Source organism: Caretta caretta, chromosome 4, assembly GCF_965140235.1.
Source record: "Caretta caretta isolate rCarCar2 chromosome 4, rCarCar1.hap1, whole genome shotgun sequence".
Lineage (NCBI taxonomy): Eukaryota > Metazoa > Chordata > Testudines > Cheloniidae > Caretta > Caretta caretta.
This window is the reverse complement of record NC_134209.1, coordinates 45,296,932-45,319,131: the sequence shown is the minus strand read 5'-3', so window position 1 is coordinate 45,319,131 and position 22,200 is coordinate 45,296,932. Positions and strand designations below refer to the sequence as shown.

The 22,200-nt window shown below is 40.6% G+C and overlaps 2 protein-coding genes across 4 annotated transcripts in view; one reads left to right on the top strand and one right to left on the bottom strand.

The window, feature by feature from the left end:
* The window catches only part of LARP7 (La ribonucleoprotein 7, transcriptional regulator), a 36,094-nt gene extending 14,702 nt beyond the window's left edge, over positions 1 to 21,392 (bottom strand). Inside the window, exons 1-9 of one of the 3 annotated variants that reach the window (XM_075127582.1) lie at positions 21,140 to 21,392; positions 19,087 to 19,190; positions 17,006 to 17,221; positions 15,461 to 15,561; positions 15,276 to 15,359; positions 10,447 to 10,611; positions 9,112 to 9,220; positions 6,945 to 7,319; positions 4,664 to 4,799 (exon numbers count right to left, since the gene is read on the bottom strand). In XM_075127582.1, the coding sequence (XP_074983683.1) occupies positions 4,664 to 4,799; positions 6,945 to 7,319; positions 9,112 to 9,220; positions 10,447 to 10,611; positions 15,276 to 15,359; positions 15,461 to 15,561; positions 17,006 to 17,213 (1,178 nt within the window). In that variant the 5' untranslated portion in view covers positions 17,214 to 17,221; positions 19,087 to 19,190; positions 21,140 to 21,392. Of the gene's footprint in view, positions 1 to 4,663; positions 4,800 to 6,944; positions 7,320 to 9,111; positions 9,221 to 10,446; positions 10,612 to 15,275; positions 15,360 to 15,460; positions 15,562 to 17,005; positions 17,222 to 19,086; positions 19,191 to 21,139 lie in introns of those variants that run through there. The other 2 variants (XM_048846857.2, XM_048846858.2) reach the window with 2 other exon arrangements.
* An 83-nt stretch (positions 21,393 to 21,475) lies between these two features.
* The window catches only part of ZGRF1 (zinc finger GRF-type containing 1), a 49,073-nt gene continuing 48,348 nt past the window's right edge, over positions 21,476 to 22,200 (top strand). Inside the window, 1 exon segment of the mRNA XM_075127581.1 lies at positions 21,476 to 22,193. The gene's annotated coding sequence lies outside the window, so the exon portion shown is untranslated.

Sequence of the window (22,200 nt, the reverse complement as noted above, 5' to 3'; positions counted from 1 at the left end):
GGCAATGGAGCATCATGGACTGATTGGAGGTGACAGTCAACATCTTGATAGCGAATGAGAGTGGGGATAGGCTGACATGGTCAAAATGACTTGCAAATAAAATACACAAACTATAGCTGACATCAGGGGGCAGATGCTCAGTTGGTGTAAATTGGAGCTATGGCAATATATACCAGCTGAGACTCTCCCCTGTTGCGCTTAATGGCCTCCCCATCTTTTTATATAGCTGTCTAGGGTCTGATGGTTATCTGACTAAATTACCACTTCGGTTTTATCTTCTAAATGGCCTCAATAAATACTAACAGGAGAACAAAATTACTGAAAAATTGCCATATGTATTACATCTTCTTCAGAAAGCATTCTGAATGCTTTGGTAAATCAGACATATTATTTGGAACTGGAATTACACAGAGCACAGACACTAATGCAGTACTGGTTAGTTCACTGAGCCCTCTTTAGTTTTACTATATTAAAAATTAGTCACTTTTCTCTAGAAAATTCACTGATTAAAAAAAACTGGTTAAACTCACCCTCCCCCCAAATCTATAGAGATAAGAACATTCCTTACTATTCAAATGCATTAGAGTTTTTAAAAAAATCCACACTGCATGGAAGCAATTTATATATTTACATACATTTAACATGGAGATGTTTCTGCAAACAGCTAGAGCTTTGCTCCAAAGAAACACAATGCCTATAGTGCCACTGTGAGAACGACTCATTGTTACCCTAATCTGTGCTATCAAACAAGCTGATAGGGGATTTTTAAAGAGGAGGATATCTTGTGGTAATGGTTTTAGCTGTTAACATTGACAACTGTATACTTCAAAAAAGCATCTAGCTCACCCAGGATCATACTGTTCTCACAGAGCAAAGACATTAAAATAACAAAAGAGCCATGTAATGATTCTTTGAGATAAAAAGGCAACAGCCACTCTGTAGTAAGGTATGGTATAAATAAGAGCCTGAGGAGGCACTCCCTGTTAACTAGACTGAAAAGGAAGAGAAGACCATGGGGAATGAGCCAGGCAAGTAATTCAATGTTTATAATGTTCTTCTGAAGCATTTCTACTATGCAATAATGAACAGAAATGTAATATTCTTGTGTTATATTTCATGCAGCAGGTGTACTGAACTGGTGGAAAAGGATAGCAGACACTGCAAAGTACTGGTTTACATGGACCCCTTCTACTTTAACATGGAGGTGCTTTCTGTGACTATAAAAAGTAAGTGCTTCCATGTTTTAGTAGAGGTGAATCCTGATCTCAGTCCTGGAATATGCATGTGGAAAAAACAGGAACCTCGCCTCTGCTCTTGTGTCACAGGATTTGTTAACCCATAAAAGGAAATAAACACAACAAGAGGAAAAATAAGAAATCATGTTTACCTATTGTGTAAAATCTCTTATTATACAATAGTTGGTGTTCAGACAAGACCAGTATATGGGTCAGGTAACAATTATATTTATATTTTAAAAAATTAGTATGATTTTGCTGGTCAACTTATTTAAGTGAGAGTATGTTGTAATTAATATTAATGATTATTACAAGTGAGGTATTTACTGACAACTTTTAAAGGACCCTCTTTGCTTTAACATGGGGGTACCTGCTGCCTAGAAAAAGTGCTTCTATGTTTCAGTGGTGGTGGATCTGAGTGTCTTGAATTTATGACACTTCTAGAAAATAGACTGATCACAACTCAGAAAGAAAACTAAAATGTGCAGAAAGTAACAAATGCTACCAAGTCTGTCCTTTAAAATATCAACCCTTATTGTTTGTACTTCAAACTTCAGATTTTTCACAACAATAATGCTGCCTAAAGATTACATTTTATATTATATATATTACTCTACTATTAGAAAATACCAGTCTGAATGTGCATGCTATATATATATTTTAACAAATTCGTATATGTAGTTATATTTTACAGAAAAAAGAGGCATAACAGAAGTCTGCAGTCTCAGCTTAAAGGACCTCCACTACTTTAATGTGGAAGTACTTGCTTTGCTCCTGAAAAAGTAAGTGCTTCCATGTTTTAGTGATGGTGAATCCTGATTTTTCAACTGCAGAACATCTACACTGAAAAAAATGCCCATTTCCACAGAAAACATTTGATGTGGAAACCTAAGAGGACTACAGATTTACAGTATTGTAATTAATCTGTAGCAAAAACATTCCATGCATTGTAGATTTCAACTATACAAAAATACCCTACCATAGTAATTTAAAACATACTCTAAGGGAGAAATCCTGCCCATATGAGGTAAGTAGCACTTAGACAGAATCCATGGCTTAGACTGGCATCATGACATAAATTTGAAATTCTCTGGGGGGCAGGGGGAAGTCAATGCTCTGTTTTTCTCCACAGCACTAATGCATCTCTATATACAAGGTTAGTTTCTCTTTTCATAACAGCTATGCACTCCTTCCTGCAAAAATAGTTAAGTCTTTGTTGTAAAGGACCCCCTCTACTTTAACATGGAAGTACTTGCTGGATGGTTGAAAAAGTAAGTGCTTCCATGTTTTAGTTGTGGTGAATCCTAATTGCTTATTTACAGATCAATGCTGTTTTAAGTACACTGGTTAAAAGTACACTGATTATCTGGAGGCCCCCCAAGTTGGAATGTTGTTTGTGTTTGATAGTTTGTTGTTTGTATTTGATAGTACTGTATTTTGGGGCTTTTCTACCTATTTTTTGTATTTTCCAGGTAGCATACAACACAAAGAGCAACAGATGGCTGTTTTTTAAATCCAATGAGATGTTGGTATTAAGAGTATTAGAAGGAATATAAATAAACAAAACTACTCAATTTACATTTTCATCTGAAGTTCGCTGTAAATATCTCTTGTAAAATATCTTAACTGCAGGCCACTACTGTTGCTAATATGCAACTCTGTTGTGTAAAAGCTGGAATTGCACTTTAGCAATGGTGATGGACTGTAAGACATACAAATAGATATTACAGGAAATAGCAATGTAATACTGGACAAATTAGTGAAAGAAACAAGATGTTCTCAGATAAATATCAAAAGATGCATTGTATATTGTATATTGAATATTTAATAAAGTATGTAAAACTTTAGAAACTTGTGATATTTTATTGGACAGTTATTTTTATTTGAAAATGTCACACAAAGTTAACAGTGGCATGTTGGTGTAAAAGTAGTATGCACATTCACATATACCATTATGACAAAACATGAAGGCATTTAAATTTGGGTAACAGTTTAAACATGTAAAAGATCCTGCTTATAAACTTGTTTCTGGGGATTAATTTGGTCTGTTCACTTGTAGAATATACTAATCAACAATCATGAACAATTCAAATTTTGATCTTGGAAGGATCTAAGAAAGTACAACATAGTTATCCACAACTCTTTAAAAGTATCCTTTTTGAAAGAATCCCATTAAATTTAAAGGGCCTGGCAACACAGCTTGGCTAAAAAGCAGCATTTAAAATGGAAACTTAATGCTTTTATCCCATAAATACTTACCACACACAAGACTCAACTTATTGCTAGTTACAAGATAAGCTACATAGCTTGTTCTGCCTGTTAAATTTTATAAAAGAGTATCATAATATGGTTTCCAAACAAACACGTAAAATATATGAAACATTACCTACACACATCATGGGACTACACAGGAGAAAAGTGACTTTCTAATAGCAGATTTGGTGCCATGACTGACCCAACAGTCTGCATGGATAGTAAAATCATAACTGAAGCTAAGTTTTTATTAATTGGAAAACAAGTGCAAAAAACAATATTTAACTTGTTGGAAGAATTAACTGAAAGCCTGAAGTTCAATCCTGAACATTTACTATCTCAGGTTTCAGAGTAACAGCCGCGTTAGTCTGTATTCGCAAAAAGAAAAGGAGTACTTGTGGCACCTTAGAGACTAACCAATTTATTTGAGCATGAGCTTTCGTGAGCATCCGATGAAGTGAGCTGTAGCTCACGAAAGCTCATGCTCAAATAAATTGGTTAGTCTCTAAGGTGCCACAAGTACTCCTTTTCTTTTTACTATCTCAGGCACTTTAATTCCTTTAATAGGAAGGAAAAAAGCATGGTCCATAAACTGAAAGGTTTATGCAACGCTGGTGTAATTTAGTCCTCTCAGTTTACATGAAGAAAAAGTAGACCTGTCTGCCTCATGCAAACTGCATAATGCCATCAAAGTACAGACCAGAGTTTCATTTAGTTCAGTATCCAACAGTGGTCAATGAGAGATTCTTAATTAGGTTTAAGAAGCTTCCATAATGAACCTAATTGCAGGGAAGAGAAGGAGGGTTGATTGTGATCAACATATGCTGTGAGAACTGTAGCCCTTAAAATTTTACTGAAAGTTACTTGCCACAAAGACAGCAGGGTTCTGTGTATTTTTCATGGTCTGAATATAGCTAACATCCCACCATATGGTGGAAATAATATTTTCCCCAATACTACTCCTAAAACAGCAGTCTTAATGTTGACTGAGAGCTTATAGCAGCTAACTGATTAGGAGGGGAAAAAATTTTACTGCCCTACAGTTCAAGCAGGTTAATACCATTGACTATATACCATACCATTCAAAAAGATGGCAATCAGCACAAAAATTGGACTACTAACTTCAGAAACCTACTCTGAATGTTATAAACATATTAGTTCGTATCATAACGTACTTTGAGAGTACTCTCAATGGAATGACCTCCTCTCCCATCTTGTGCCTTTCTTTGTGCTTTTTCTTATGCTTCCTTTTTGATTTTGAAAGGGATGTATCTTTCTTATCACCATCTTTCTCCTCTTCTGTAGTAACTTCTAAATGAAAAACCCCAAAAGAAAGATAATTGGACATATCATATTTAAAGCGACAAACATAACTGAAATGGCATGTTCCTTCATTTACATTGCTCTAAGAAGCACTGCTGAGACACAACATTTATGATCAACTTTTTCCGTTTGAATTTTTCCTGCTAATATCACAGTGAAATGTAGGGAGGTCTCTTCTAATTTATTTCCACAGTATATTTAAAAAAGTACAGACAAGTACAAACTGTCTCTGTCAGCCAACATGAAAAACAATGCAGAATGCAATGGTGCTTGTTTTAGACTATTATTATTCTCTACTTTGTTTCATCCCCAACCCCTCACTCCTTCCTACACTGAGCACTGAGTTTTCGGTTTATCCTTTACAAAATTGAAAAGATATTGTACTCCATTGCTTCCTTCATTTTAGATTCTTAATTCTCCCTTAATCCACCTATAATCCATCATTCTTTTCCTCTCCACACCCCTTCCAGTTCACATCAAAACCATCGCCAGCTCTGTGAATAAGAGAAACTAATTAACGGATTTCCAACAATAGTTGCTGTCTCCCTACCTTTTCCCCCTCATCAGTAGCATGAGCCACTAGCCTAGGGATTCTCAAACGTCTCTGCACCACGAGTCGCTTCCGACAACAAAAATTACTACACAACCTCAGGAGGGTGGGGGACTGAAGTCTGAACCAAAGCCCGACCCCCATCGCACTGGGTGGGGGGCCAAAGACAAAGCCTGAGCCCCACCACCCCAGGTGGGGAGGCCAAAGCTGAAACCCAAGGGCTTCCGCCCCAGCAGGAACCCTGTAACTTAAGCCCCGCTGACCTGAAGCCCTCGGGCTTCGGCCCCAGACGGGGAGGGGCTTGGGCTTCAGCTTTGGCCCCAGGGAGGTGGGCCTCAGACTTTGGCTCTGGCCTTGGGCCCCAGCAAGTCTAAGCCAGCCCTGGGGACCCCATTAAAACGGGGTCGCAACCCACTCTGCCACAGTGTGTGGACTCGACCTCAAAAGGTCCCTGCCAGGATTTTATGACTTTTGTTCTGAAGTTGTTTTCTCAACACAAACTTTTTGACCTGCGGATGTCAACCTTTTCCCCAAACTAAGATTGCTGTAGTCTAAGTGATTAGCTATTTACTTTTAGCTTTAACCATGGATCCTTATCTTCACATGTAATTTTGACATAGCTTTTGATATCTTGTGTCACTAGATCTTTCCTATTTCTAGTTAAAAAAAGAAAAAGAAAAAAGCGTCTCCAACACATTCCTTTTCTGATTTTAAACCTACCCATCTAGGTTTTTATATGGGGCCTTTCAACATAGTCTGAGTTTTTAAATCTACACCTAATTTCAATGGCATTCCAGCTGCCCACACCAGGTCTGAGCCTTCCCTGTAAACCGTATTAATTTCTGAGAAGAGCCTCAAATCTGATCTAGTCGCTCTGCTATTCTCCATCAAGCTCATCTCTCTGGAATGTCTCTGTGCTAGCTTTAAACTTGACAGAACTTCTATGAGCAATGACATCCAACTCTACATATTCCTCAACTCATTCTCTGAACCCTTATGTATCTGCCAGCTATTGGCCCAAATACCACTAATAATGCTTCAAAAGACTAAAGTCCTTTTGATAAAAAGTAATTGGTGTCCAATGTCTGAATCCATTGCCACTCTCCTTAGCACATAAATTTACCCAATACACACTAGTCCAAGTACTAGGCCTAGTAACCTCTGAAGCCATCCCTCCCAAAGCCATGAGCATGTACCCCCCACCTCCCTCTATGCACAGCTCCTTCACTCCCTCCTCCTTTCATGGAACCCTGCTCTTCTCTAGCCTAGACTCCTACTGGGCTCCCCACTCCTTCACTTGTCTGCCACAAGGTACTAACTCATCCAAAATTCCACCTTTCCATAAGGAAGTGGGTTTTCAGGAACTGATTTGCCTTTACTTACACCCTAACAATAAGATTTCTAACACTGAGAAGGAAATTCTTTTTTGGCTCCCAATCTCTTCCCCAATTCCCACTTCTTCCTCTTCTGCAAACCCACCTTTCACTATCTCTGGAAGATTGCCAAAATCCATCTCTCTTTAATTTTGCTTTTCTGCAGCTAAAAGGAAATACAAAAGTTACAAAATTCAATAATATTTTTACCTTTGGAATCCTTTTGAGCTTCTGTCGTTTCTTCTTTTGCAGAATGAACATCATCTTTTTGAGCAGTTTTCTTGACTTTTGCACCTAATGCCTCTACATCTCCAGAGTTGCTTCTTTTTCTCTTCCCTAGCCTACTTTCCTCAGTTAATTCTGGGCTTTCTGTTCTATCCCATTTTTTTCTCTCTTTCTTAGAAGATTGCCTATGGACTCCAGATACTTCCATTTCCAAGCACTCAGATGTTGTTCTGTGTCTCTTTGACTTGCTTATTTGATCTGCAGTAGTGTCCATGTTTGATTCTTTCATTTCTGCAGCTGACTGTACACTGCTCTCTTTCTTCATTTTGGATTTTTTCTTCTTCTTCTTCTTCTTCTCTTCTGTATAAAGCAAAACACCACATTTAAAACTTTGTCAATTAGCATTCCTGATGAAAGTTTAGATTAGATCAGAGAGCCTAACTACATAGAGGTAGCACAACATGCCCTCATATGAAGAGATCAAAGTTCAATTTTCAGTTCCTGGGAAAGTTGGGATGGGGATCATCCTGTAAAACTTCTTTGCAATTACTGGAAAGAGGCAAGAGATAGTCCCAGAAGGCTTTACTGATTATTTTAGGGAGATGAGATAAAACTAGAGGGATTTTTGCTGGAATCTCCCAATATAGAGGGGGGGCATGGTCTTGCAAGCGAAGGTTGAGAAGAGGTTTCCTAGAATGCTTCCTGTTGAGTTAGCAGAGAGAATCAAGAGTGCCTGAAAGGGTTGGAGGTAAAGTCCTGCTCTTCCTCACGATTTGTATGTGATTACAACATTGCCTGGAACTGGCTGCTTTTGGAGGTTGGCAGGAAAGAGAAGGGTCCTTACTGAGTCAAGATGGACAAGTAAATAGGAAAGCTGGCTGACAAATTATGAGTTCTATTGGGGAGACCCAACCTTTGGTAGATATTGGGAAAATGTCATAACTGCTTTTATGAACCCACTGAATCTATCACAATTTGTATATAGCAAGAATTACATGCCTGCCAAATTACCTAATAGGGAGGTTATCTGTACTGTAATGAGGGAAAATTAGGTCTGATACCCAGTACTGTTTATTTGCTTCCAGACTGGCACGGGCTGGGAACACTACTGAGAAGCAGCACAGTCAGGCCCTGACATAGAAGCGGCACCTCCACCTTTTGATTCACACCAATCACTACTACAAATGATTAAGGAGCAAAGCCTTGTTGTTAATAAAAGAGTAGTCAGTCATTGGCCAGAAAAATGATGGATGTGATGGGGAAACTCACTGTATGAATGGAGGGAGCCTCAAGACCCTTTATGAGACAAAGTGAGCTCCTCCGTCAAAAACAAGGTAAGAATGAGCTGGGCAAATCAACTGAAACTATAATCATGCTCCTTGAAAGATTATGCTATCAAAGTTAATCTACAGATCATTTACAGAACCACTGCTCAAGCATATTGAAGGGCTTTCCCTTGGCAATTTTCCCATGTTTCTGTGAGCAAACATTCTACTGACATTTAGAAGTCTCTGCTCAGAGGCAATGGAGTTATGAAGACTGTGAAGGATCCTCAGTGAGATGTTCAGACAGTAAAATTCTGGCAAATTTCTCTGGTTCTACTAGTGAAAGAACTGGTAAAGAAATACAGCTAACAAGTTCAACAGAAAGAAAAATGCCAGATGATTGCCATCCAAGATCTGTTAGGTGGTCACATTTTGGTTTTAATGGCCTTAACAATCTTTAAATGTAATTTTGCTATTGTAATTTATAGCCTTCTCTTCAATACTAAATGTTTTTATGCTAGTGTGAAAAATTTGACTGGGACTCATGGTGATTGTTTAAATGATGATTAATAAATAGTACAGCTTAGTTTGCTAGTATGAAAGCAAACAATGTTGCTTCTTGGTTAGCATGAAAGGACATTTTCATCCTTATTCAAGGAAGAAAAGAGAGGCAGAAATTTACTACTGAAAACAGAGATGCTTCATCTCTGTATTCCAGTTTTGCTTCCTAAACCCATATTTGCCAAGGAAAACAAAAAAAATTACAAATTTCTGTTTCAATAAAGTTTTAAATTAATAGATTAATTAAGGAGTTTACGCAAAAGGAGTTTAAGATGTCTGAATTAAAAATTACTATGCCCAAAATATTCCCCTCCCAAAATACTTACCCACTACACTGCAGTCACTTGTATTCAGCGCAGGAACAGGCTTATTTTTTACTGTTCTGGGGAACATCCCAGGTTTTCTTGGTGCTTCTTCTGGTGGATTATTCAAAAACTTAAATTAAAAAAAAAATAGGAAGTATTTAAGATCAACAAAATATTATTTAAAAACTAAATTTATTCACAGCGGAATACCCTTCCCCCCAAAAAGAAATAATTACTAAAAATATATACTGCCCCTACACTCATTCTAGAAAGATGTGGTCTCTGAAGAATCCAACCGAGGGGGAACCACCTTCTTTTGGATAATTGGTCCACAAGCACTGCTTAAAAGTTTATTAGTCTTCAAGTCATTAGTTTACTGGCTCCTTTGGCCAATACAACAGTTTTACTTTTGTTTTTGTTGGGCTATGGAATGATAATTTCTAAAACCTTAAGACCACACCACAAAGCTATGATAAAAGTTAGTATTAATACCTTCACTATCCTCTTCCAGTGAGCTGTGCGAGGCCATTTCATTCCCATTTTGCTGCTGTCATAAACAGACACTTTTATTCTGGGTTCAAAAGGAGCTAAAAAATAGCCCAATTAAATTAAGGGAGAAAATATCAGTGTGTGTTTCTCTTATTTGCTTCACTTAATTTAATTGAATTAGAAAACTTTACAGTTTGTAAAGCTATTTGCAGGTTTTGGGGGGAAAAAATGACAAAAAAAAAAATCAAGGTGATATCCAGGCTTTGAAATTATATTATTTCTGAGAATTCCTGTATTTAAGTTTCCCTTCCACTTCCCTTTACAGCACTAGAGACTATTCACGTTTGCCACTCTATTATGCCTAAGGCTGTGAGTCTTTCACTGAGGTCACGGAAATCATGGATTCCTTTACTTTCCAGGACCTCCGTGACTTCTGCAGCTTCAGCTGCTGACCCCAGGGCTGCCCAAGCAGCCGTGCCTGGCCCGGAACCAGCCACACCGGCCGCTGCTTGGGCAGCCCCAGGCAGCTGGTCCCAGACACCACCCCGTGGCTCGGAGGAGTGGTGGCGGCGGGACCCCCTGGGCTGCCCCCATCCTTAGAGAAGCAGTGGTGGGGACCCACCCCCCTGGAGCAGCAGCGGCCACCAGAGCACCCTCCCCCAGATCAGCAGCGTCTGCTGGAGAACCCCCTCTCCCCCAGCACCTAAGATTTAGTCATGGGTGTTTTTAGTAAAAGTCATGGACAGGTCACTGGCTCCGACTTTTTGTTTATTGCCTGTGACCTGTCGGTGACTTTTACTAAAAATACCCATGACTAAATCGTAGTCTTAATTATGACCTGGAAAGAAGTGTTAAAGATGGGCCTACCTCAATAGCTTTGTCTGCTTGCTCTCTTGTTTCAAATTCAACAAATGCAAATCCCTTTGGGTCTCCAGTGGACTTATAACGTGGGATACTGACATAAACTACATTACCACATTTCCCAAATACCCGCTCAATCCAACTGTGGTTGACATTTTTGGGAAGCAGCTCCTAAAAAAAAAAAAAAAAAAAAAAGACGAAACATATCTCTTTTAGCAATATAATATACATGTTCCCATATAGTCAGTTATCACAGTATCAGAGGCTCAACGTAGCCTAGTACTGCTAGCTATTTAAGAGTTTTCAATGAAATACCTAAAAAAAATTTAGGAAATATTTTCACATTTCTAGACAAGTTTGCTTACTGAATGAAATAGGTAGATAAATAATAGTAAATTAATCAGTATGGGGAACAGCAGGTTTTAGCATTCATCTGGAAATGTCACTTTAAAACCAGTGGTGGGCAACCTGCGGCCCATCAGGGTAATCCACTGGCGGGCTGCGAGACAGTTTGTTTACACTGACTGTCCGCAGGCACGGCCGCCCGCAGTTTGCCATTCCTGGCCACTGGGAGCTGCAGGCGGCCGTGCCTGCGGACGGTCAGTGTAAACAAATTGTCTCACGGGCCGCCAGTGGATTACCCTGACGGGCCGCAGGTTACCCACCACAACTTTAAACTGTACCCTTGGTAAAAACAACAATGTACATTTGATAGATGTTATTTTCTCATTTCCTGTACCAGAAACTCAATTCTGCAATCACATCCATGCATAAGGAACCTTGAGCCAGTGCAGTCTCATTGGCTTGAAACAATCAGTTCACAACACAATGTTTTTTTGACTTTGGGTAACTCACAGTTCAGACAAATAGGTGTTCATTTGCAACAACAAACAAGCACTAGTGAAAGAACTGGTAAATTAAACCTGGTAGCTCTTTAGTTTTTAAACTTTATGATGAGCACTAGTATGCTAATTGCCCATCTGTAGTGATGACCAGTGCGGGGTTTTCAGCCAGTCACCTGGGCAATAGGCACATATGAATTGACAATTTTATGCCACACATTTTGGCAACTTGCAGACAGCCTGCCTCAGTTCCTACTAGCTTCCCCTTATTGCTGACAGTGGAAGCTTGTCCAAACTATTAGCTCTTTCTAGTTCAGGAATAGCTTCCTATACCTTTCTAAAGATGCCCTTATGGGTGGCCCCTTTGACAAGATACATCTTCGAACACTTATAGAAACAAAAATTGCAATATCAGCATTATTTAGTCTCCCAACGGGTTTATCTTTCTCAAAAGGTTTTAACTGAAGAACTTAGTGACAAGACACTACACTGTTCCAAAAGAGAGAGAAACTTCTTGTTAAATGATTGGTTTAGTATGGGCTCTGCCTGCCTGAGCAGCACATTCCATTATAGTTTTGATACAATCTAAATGTCAGTGAATTTAAAACTACATAAAATATTTAATGGGATATGTACAGCACCAGAAACAATTACGCACTGCTAGGGAGTCGAAAGTAGAGCAGAGAAAGTTTATTAACCGTAAGATTATCTTTGTAAAACTTGTTTTGAAATTTAAACTTCAATTAAGCCTTAAGGGAAGTTTCTTTTTATAGGTAAGATAATGAAGCGACTCCTTAAAGGAATACATTACATGGACTTTATTCTTGTTTCAAAAATGGAGCTGTGCATTGTGCATACGCTGAAAAATACGCTATTGTCCCCGTGAGCCCAAGTGCAGTAGCAGATTTTTTTGTGATATGCAAAGGATGTGTTCCTATTCATCTGAAGCTACAAAAGCGGCCTTTGTGTTGATCCTGCACAAAAACCTCTCTCCCCCCTTCTCTAGTATGGAAGCAGAACTTATCAAGGACTCTAAGGGTGTGTCTACATTGCAGTTAAAAATCCTTCAGCTAGCCTGTGTCAGTTGGCTCAGGCTAAGGGGCTGTTTAATTGTGATGTAGACATTTGGGCTCAGGTTGCAGCCTGGGCTCTAGGACTCTGCAAGGTGGGAGAGTTCCAGAGCTCAGGCCCTAGCCCAAATGTCTACATTGCAATTAAACATCTCCTTAGCCCAAAACTCTAGTCACAGGCCAGTCGAAGGTGTCTCACTGCAGTATAGACATAGCCCTAGGGAATACCTACACAGCATTTAAACACCTGCAGCTGGCTGGGGTGAGGCGAGTTGGGCTTGGGATGCAGGACTGTAAAACTGTGGTGCAGATGTTCAGGCTTGGACTGGAGCCCAAGCTCAGGGCCCAGTCTGAGCTCAAACATCTACACCACAGATTTTACAGCCCTGAAGCCTGAGTCCCTCCAGCCTGAGCCCCGCAAACCAAGCCAGTCGCAGGATGTTTTATTGTTGTGTAGACCAGCAGTTCTCAACCAGGTGTCCGGGGCCCCCTGGGGGCTGCGAGCAAGTTTCAGGGGGGGTTCACTGACATAAATCAGAGACCAGGGCCACCGTCAGACTCCCTAGGGCCCAGGGCAGAAAACTGAAGCCCGAATCCCGCTGCCCAGGGCTGAAGTCAAAGCCCAAGCAACTTAGCTTTGTGGGGTCCCGGGCAATTGCCCTGCTTGTTGTTCCCTAACCCCGGCTCTGGCTTTTAATCTACTGCATTTGCAGAAGAACAGTTGTTGTGGCACAGGTGGGCTGTGGAATTTTTATAGTATGTTGGGTGGGGGGTGCCTCAGAAATAAAAAGGTTGATAACCCCTGGTGCAGACATACCCTAATAGAACTATACCGCCCCATGGTTGCGCTTCAAAAGAAGTGATTTAGCAGGGTTTGAAATTTACTTAATCTCTGTATAAAAAAAAAAAAAAAAACCATTGGTCTCTCTCTCTTTTTAAAAAAATCTGTAGGTGGTAAGAAGGATCAGATATATATTGTAAATTACTTTCCATATAAGAACTTTGGAAATTTGGTGGTCTACAAAATATACACCAATGATTCTTTTTACAACAATTTCAAATCAAAGCCTAACTAACTAGCTTATTAAAATAGCTTATTAAAATAGGCTTACTTCAAATAATATTGACAGAAAAGTTTCAAAATATTTGAAGAGCTTTGGAATAAGGAGAGCTTACAACTGCGTTCGGGAATTCTATTAGCACTATCACACCACACTTAACAAAAGCCCAGCCATCACTATTTGTTGTTAAAGAAAGGAGCTGCTGTATAAATACTTTATTCTCTAGAATCATCAGAGCAACCCACGTTATTTACTGATCTGGAGAGCTGTGGTACTTTGCACATGTATATACCGACATGGTGGTTACCGAATACATGCCATCACAAAAAGTTGGTACTACAAATAAAAAAAATGCTAGTTCAATGAAAACTCAATTCCCCTAATGGCTCCTGCTACATACCTACTTTGATACGAGCCATAAAAGCTCTCTGAAGTCCAAGGGACTCCTAGGTAATGCCCCAGTGAAATGGGAACTGGCTACACAGAGCTCCTTCTGAAAATCTTCCAAGAATACAGCTCCTCAGAGGGAGCACTAGCTTACATCAGCCAGCAGCATTTTTTACTGCCATTGCTAGCACTGCTGGTATGTTGGTGCTGTAGCAATATAGCGATTTTCAGAAAGATCTCAGTATAGACACAGTGCATAGATACTGGAAGGGTTTTCCAGAAATAAAACACTGAAACCAACCAATTTAGGAGCTTTCTGCTATCAAAAGACTGATGATACTATAGGGCAAACCAGATTTGCAACAAACATGATGGTACTTCTAAAACTAATAACTACTATTGTATTGTACGCTCTATAAATGACCTATAAAATAGGTCTAGATTATCTGTCAGACTCATCCAGCTCATCTTTATCATCATCCTAAAGCCTTGTTTACTCTCAGAGAATATATATATATATTTAAGCACTTGTCTGTATCAGCACAGCTCCTCTTATGTTACAAACTGTGGAAGCAATAGTGCAGGAAAATACATGAAAATTTCTCCAATATAACACAACCCCTTGTGTGTTAAAATAGATCTTGCTTATCTTGCTAACAGTTAATTTGAGTTCAATCATTCACTCTATATGCTGCATCTTGATTTAACAGCAAAAGAAAAGCAGTAGTAAAAGGGACATTAGAATATTTATGTTATGAAGAAGATCATTTCCTTTCACCAAAGCTGCATTGTTCTCCAGTCTTCTAATTCCATTAACAACCTGCCTCAAGTACCAGCTAGTATTCATTATTTATTGTTCATTATCCTAACTGGTTCACTGATTCATAATTCCAAGGCCAGAAAGGACCACTGTGATCATCTAGTCTGACCTCCTGTATAACAGAGGCCATAGAATGTCCCCAAAATAATACTTAGAGCATATCTTTTAGAATAAAATTCAATCTTGATTTTAAAATTATCAGTGACAGAGAATCCATGCATCCCTTAGTAATTATTCCAGCGGTTAGTTACTCTCACTATGAAAAAGTATGCCTTATGTCCAGTCTGAATTTGTCTAGTTTCAACTTCCAGCCATTGGATCATGTTATACCTTTTTCACTGTTAGATTGAAGAGCCCATTATTAAAGATTTGTTCCCCCATGTAGATACTTGTAGACTGTAATCAAGTCAGCTCTTAACCTTCTCTTTGTTAAGATAAACAGATTGAGCTCCTTGAGTCTATATTTATAAGGCATGCTTTCTAATCCTTTATTCATTCTCATGGCGTGGCACTTTACAAGACAGAAACAGACCAGGTGCTGTGGAATTTACAGTCTACAATTCAGTAAGAAATAAGTTTAAAATTAACCTTCATAAAAAACAAAAATAGTCCATTAACCTTCTACACATGAGACATGTAACGGATGCAACCTTACCACATATACAGTACGACTATCCACATCTTTTGGTTGCTCACCCAGTGGCTGACGTCTTCTGATTCTAGTTCCCTCTAAATCCAGCTAAGAGCAACAAAGACAAATTAGGGCAGCATTTTCTAGTCTTATCTGCCACCCCAACTACAGTAATAGCAGCTAAAAAAGAATGAAAAAACAATACACACTTCCACAACAGATGAGCTTTTAACTGCTCGGGCTATCAATTTCCCATCAGTCGTCAATTTTTTCATTTTGTTGAATGATACAAGAAGTGATATGTCAACATCTGGAGGAGGGAAAAAAAACAAGTTCAAAAGGAAAGCATATTTAGGTCTCATTCACATGAGCAGCAGATCAGTATTATCTAGGTGTTCTAAAGTACCATAGAAGCCACTGGGACCATTTCCATGCATAAGAACTGCAAGAGCATACCTCTGGTTTGAGTATTGACAAGAACTTACATAAAAGTAGATTTTTACCATCTGTAATTTAGGGTTTCAGTAAGCTTAGATTTTATTTCTCTTCCCCATTAACTTTCTTCCCAAAGGAATTTTGATCTATTCTTTCAGCTCCCACTGGTAACTATTCTCTTTGGAAATAAATGAAGAAAACCCCCTTTCTATTGTGGTTTTATAATGTAAAAATCTTTTGTACTGAAGAGGTGCCTTTCCTCCAAGCACTCACTTAGTGTTCAGATTCAACCCAATGCTTCCATTACAAAAGATCCCTTCACTCCCTCTATTTAGTAGCAATGAGTTATGTTGCTAAAAGTTTGACAGAAACTGTTGCAATATATGTACTGGTAAATTTTTTTACCAAGTTTATTTAACATTAACATGCAGAAAAAAGGTTAAAATATAGCCATTTGGAAGAGGGCTTTAACATCATTTTTAGATTGCATAGCATTTGATATAAAGTAACTCTAGTACATTCATTTAGCATACAATCCCACTTAGGAGGATGTCCACAATACCTTACCAAAAAAATCAAAGGACCTTTGAGCCTGTACTAGCATCATAAAATCACATCACATAGCACAATACAGCGGAAAGAACCTTTTCCATCTTAAATGACAGGTATTCTGTGGTTCTTTAAGAAGCCTAACCAAAAAATCTGACACACCTGTAGCTTTTTGCTTTTGTAAGGTAAAAGTCAAATAAACCACACAAACAAAAATCAAAGGACAGACTACAGAACTCTCACTAGTCTTCCTTGCCATGCAAAGAAACAACCATTCGCTCATCCAAACATATCTAAAACACAAAATAAAAAAAGCTGGAACAAAACCAAAAGCAAAATTAAAGTGGGAGCTTCCATGATTCCATACCAGCTACATTATAAACCAAATATTAATAGTGAGATTGTATGCTTTCCTATCATTTTCACTGATGTAAAACAAAAACAACCAAAACAAAAACAAAATCAAAAGAACCACAAATTTTCACCCATGAAGATTCTCCAAAAGCACCATCATAATTGGCTGTAAGGGAAGGAAAAGAATAAGAATAAATAAGATTCCTCATATGAGCAGTACCCATATCTCTCTTATGAATGGACTGTCATTGCTCCAGTTGCTTGAATGGGCTTTTTTCCTCCACAGCAGCTACACATACAGAATGCCTCTATAATTTATATATGCAATAATTCAGACCACCACCACTGCAGATGAAATTACAATTCAAAACGGAAATTTGTTTACCACTTTTTCTATTATTTAAGAGCAAACTTACATCCATCTCTAGATTTCTCTATTTGTTCTCGGAGAAATTTGTCTTTGTGAAGGTTGACATCTCCAAACCAGAAATCTACTTGTTTTGCAATATCTGACAGCACCTGCTTAACCCTGGACCTTTTCTTTTTCTCTCGTTCCTTTTTCTGTTCAGTGCTTTCCTCTTCCATGGCTTTGCCTCTTACAGTTTCATTCTCTATGCCAGTCATTCTGTCATCTGAAAATTAAACATAACTTTGTAAAAATAGTAGGCAATACTGCTTTGCTCTTCTATTGCACCTCCCATCCAATAATTTCCAAGAGCTTTATGTTTGCAGTGTTGCTGTAGTCATGTTGGTCCTAGGAAGAAGAGCTGCATAAGCACAAAAACCTCATCTTTTTCACCAACAGAAGTTGGTTCAATAAAAGTTATTACCTTACCCTCCTTGTCTTTCCAGAAGTTTATGCTGCTTATCACCAGCTAAGGATCTGGCTGCATGAGTTTCTGGTTTGAACCCCAAGTTTAAAAACAGTCTCTTTGTAGAGGAATCCCACACCAAAATGAATTTTAACACTTGACGGTAGTATTCAGCACAATTGGACTTGTGGTGGAAATGGGATGCACGTAAGAAAATGGTCCTTGCCAGATCATCAAAAAGCTAAAACACACCTCTGCGAGTACTTATACCAGGAAAGGATGTGGCGAGCCAACATTTTTCGAACGACATCTTCTGAGTACAGTAAAATGCATTTTCACTACATTGTTAATATTCTGTCAAAGATTTAGAGCACCATATTTTTGGGCTCATTGATGAATACTGTTTTTTTCAAGTCTACATTATAATCTGGATGTGCTGTATTTAAAAATAATGTTTTCCTTTTTCTCAGTTATTTGGGGCCTGATCTTATGAGGTGCTGTGCATCCTCAACTCCCACTGACCTAACCGGCAAATTGAGGGCTCTTGGCAACTAATAAAATAAAGCTCTTAGAAAACAGAATGTAACTTGAGCAAAGATAACAAGTTACATGGGTTTATATAATTAGAGAGAAAATATCAAACTTGGTCTTGGGCATCTATAAACTCTAATTCATTTTGAGCCTGCTCACTTTTCAACCTTAAGAATGACCAGTCTTTCAGACTACTTTATTCTGTATGTGTAAAATAAAAACAGATACAACTTGGAAAAAGTGGGAAGCTGTCTAAAAATGAAGTTATCACAACGGTTGAAATATTTTATGCATGATAGCTACATAAGTCTTCCCATTGCTTGGCCAATGGTTAGTACTGCAATACAATATACCAGGAAGTGGTGCTTGTAAGAAGAAACATCAGAGAGGAAGCTCATCTTTATAACAAGATGGCATAAAAATGGAAATGGTTTTCAGATTATTGTGTAAATCAGGCTCCTCTTAGCAAGATTCCAGTTTATCTCCCTGCTGTGATCTGACCATTCAAGATGATTTAAGGTCAACAAGTTGTCAATTAATTTGAAAGGATAAGTGAGGTCATACTCTGACCACTGAGCCAGAAGTTCAACGTGAGTTCAAGTCACACAGCAAGACAAATGTCAGCAATGCAATACAGTACTTGGAAGGAGGCTAAAGGAAAAATTGTACTATTAATTAGAGGTACTTTTTCCCACCCGATAGAGGATGCCTCTGATGAATATCCAGTTAGAAGTTAAAGACTGCAAGCCAATTCTCTAAATAAAATATTCAGGCATTATAGATGTATTCCAGACAACATCCTCTCTCTGAAAAACAAACACCCACCCCCCTTAATATCCCAAGTCTCTGAAAGCTACAGCTCATCACATAATGACAGCTGTGCTTGTCTTGTCTACACCAGCACTTAACTATCAGTATCCAACCAATCTGTAAACTATTTAGGAAGCTTCAAGTATTAAGGACATTAGAAAACCAACTTTTAGTTTAGGCAAATTCTAGATTGCGCTGGGAGCATTAACCAGGTCCCAAGTTGTGACTTTGCCAGAAGTCCTGAGCAAGGCTAGCTTGAAGATGCACTGCCCCAGGACTCAGAGTCACAATAAGATGCTCAAGGGAAGAAAGGGGATGAGAAGTGAAGATGAATGCTCTATTACCTTGCAAAGAAACCTTTCTTCAACATGCCAGCTTAGCTGCACTGGCTGATGTACTTGTGGGGAGACAAGGGAGAGCCACAGCTCTGGTAGGAGGAGGAGTGATCCTGCAGAACAGGGGTAGTCAATAGGTGGACCCTGGGCGAAATCCGAACCACCAGACGCTTTTGAATAGACCCAGAAATTTTTATTTACTTATTATAATCATTATTATTATTATTTTCTCTGGAATCTGGACCGTGACTATATCTTGACCAAGAAATTTAGACTGTGACAAAAAATAACTGACACCCCTGCAACAGAGGAAATCCTCCCTCTTTCATTGCTAGTCATGACTCTGGTAGCCAGCACAAGAAAATGCTTTGAATTAGCTGGGTCACAACCTGGACACTGTATTGTAAAACTGGTGGAAACCAACACTATTATTTGTGGAAGAAGAAACTCATATTATTCCCTTTGAGTCATTCACCACTGAGGTTTAGGTTACTTGGCCTCAGCATTAAGTCAAACAATTGACATTCATTGGATTTGTATTTTAAAAACAAAGGATTGTACAAAAAAGTCTCTTGGGTTTCAACCATAGTGAAGTCATAGAAAATGCTCAAAGATCAAAAAAGCTAGCACTCTCAATCATTGTCTTATGAATAGGGCACTCACCAAAGTACTTTCCAATTTTTTCTATTTTCTTACTCAAAGTAGCTATAGCAATATCCGGCTCTAGCACAATATCAACGGTCAGAACTACTTGATTTTACATAACTATATTAAAATCAGCATTAATACATTTTCACAGTTAACATCTATTACCTAGAGAGTATTTTCTAATTATTGTTCAATTTCCAACTGGCATGCACACCAGCTGCTCAGATAATTTAAATAGAAAAGATTTTAAATGGAGCAGCACATTATGTACAAAGAGTCAAAGAATAGAAAGAACAAACAATAACAAAACTTATCAGTAAAAGCTATGGGCCAAACAATGCTATACTTCCTCAGATAAGCTTTTGTTAACTTCAGTGAAAGTTAGACATTTACAAGAATTACAGGATGTAAGCGACTGTCAAGCAACTGTGGTTTTGTCAGGAAAAAAAGCCCTCTTTTAACCAACAGAAATGGGTCAGAGGTTCACGAGTCACAGTGGTACTGAGAGATATGTTTAACGCTTACAATGCCAGATTCTATTCTACTCTCACATGTGCAAGGTGCTGCATGTAAAAAGAACTGGCAGCTTTGTTATAATGTTGAGCAGGTGTAAATGCAGTATGGTAGGGTTACCAAACTGAATTGGGGGCTGCAGAGCTGAACTTAGATTGCAGTCATTTAGAGTATGTTCTATACTGTACTGCACTGGAAACTTGGGCTCAGACTCAGGTTTGAGCCCACCCCCTTATCATTCACTCACAACACTAATCAGCCCATCCAAGGAGTGCGGGGGGGGGGGGAGGGAAGAGCCTAATACTCCGTGAGACTTAGGTCCAAGGCCTATCATTTTGTAGGGTGAATGCAGCTCAAGCAACAGACCCAAGTCAGAAGATCGGTGTATCACATCCTGGACAAGTGGGCCCAACTCCAGCAACTGTAAGCCCAGGTTTACAATACAGCCTGGATACTCAACCCAATGCACAAGCGTGGGTCGGGTTTACAATGCAGTGTAGACATGGCCAGAGAGGCGAGGGCAGACCACAGCAGGGCAGAAGTCAACTCCCTCGCTACACCACTGCAGTGATGGCAAAGGAACTGCCCCTCCCCGTGCCAATGGCCTCACTCCGGAGTGCTAGGAGGAGGTGACACAGGGGACAGCAACAGCACTTCGGAGTCACCCCCTCAAGCCCTGACAGACAAGAGGGAGGATCCAGTGACGAGCTGCGCCCCCCGCCCCAGCGCGCCCAACGCCACTAACGCCTCTTTCCCATCGCACGAGCCGCGCGGAAGCGCCTTGACGCATGCGCGGAGAAAGCACCTGGCAGCGCCCCCTGCCCGCGGGGCGGAAGGGGTTACACGTTGCCCTAAATCCCCATGTCTCTCCCCCACCCCGTCCGGAGAGCCGGGCTTTCACCTGCCGCCGCGAACTCCTGCGGGCTTCTGGCGGCGTGACGCAGAAGCCCGCGGCCAGAGAACCCACACCCGCCTCCTCCCCGGGCTCCTGCCCTCCCTGGCGCAGCAGCAGTCACAGCATCGACACCAGCGCGCGACGCTCGGCCGCAGGGAAAGGCCCCCGCCTGCCCTTCCGCCGGATCCCAGCGTCAGTTCTCTGCCGAAGGGCGCTCGTGAGCGCGTGCCGCTGGCACGCCACCTCTTGGCGACCGGCTCTCGCGCCGCCCGCCAGGCGGGGCGGGGCTTCCCATGCTGTCGCGCTGGAAAACAACGTCATCGACAGCGGGCGGCGCGGGAAACCTTTGAACATGGGAGAAAGGCGGAGATCGCGAGAGGTGCGGGAAGAGAGAGGGAGGGCCGGCTCCTGGCGCTCTGACACCCCCGGCCCCGCATCTCTCGGACGTAGCCCAGGCGCCACCCGGCCCCATCGGGGTCAGCACAGCGATCGCCCCTTAGCGCAACCGCGTCCGGTCTCACGTCGCCAGCCCTCCCTCCCTCCCCCGCCGCTTTTAAGGGTGACCGGAGAGGCTCAGCGCTGCTGGGCTCGCGATCCGTGCCAGGGGGGTTGGGAAAGACCGGGGCGGGGGAGGCCGGCTCGGGCTGCTTGTTGTTTATTACACCAGGACTAGCAGGAGTGCAGCGCCCGCTCGCCCTGTGGGCTCGGGAGGGGCTCGTCCGCCTCCATAGAAACGGTCAGTCAGTGACATGACGCGTCTGGTGACGAAAACAAGAGCCCCCGGATGTCGGGGCGTACCCCTCTGTCCGCTCCGTGGCAGCATGTCTACCCTCGCCTCCTGTCTCGTCCTTCCGGCACCCGCGTCCTCCAGCCTAGCTAGCGTTGACTTGCTGATGGGTGGATTGCTCCATGCATGCTCTCCAGAGCAGGGACTGCCTCTGGTCGATGTTTGTACAGTACTCTGGCCTCTAGAGGCAAAGAGCAGAAGCCCAACTTCTTTCCATTGCAGGTCACCTTAGTGCTTCCCATCAGCTTGCCCCAGAGACAGGATTTGCTATAAGTCAGTC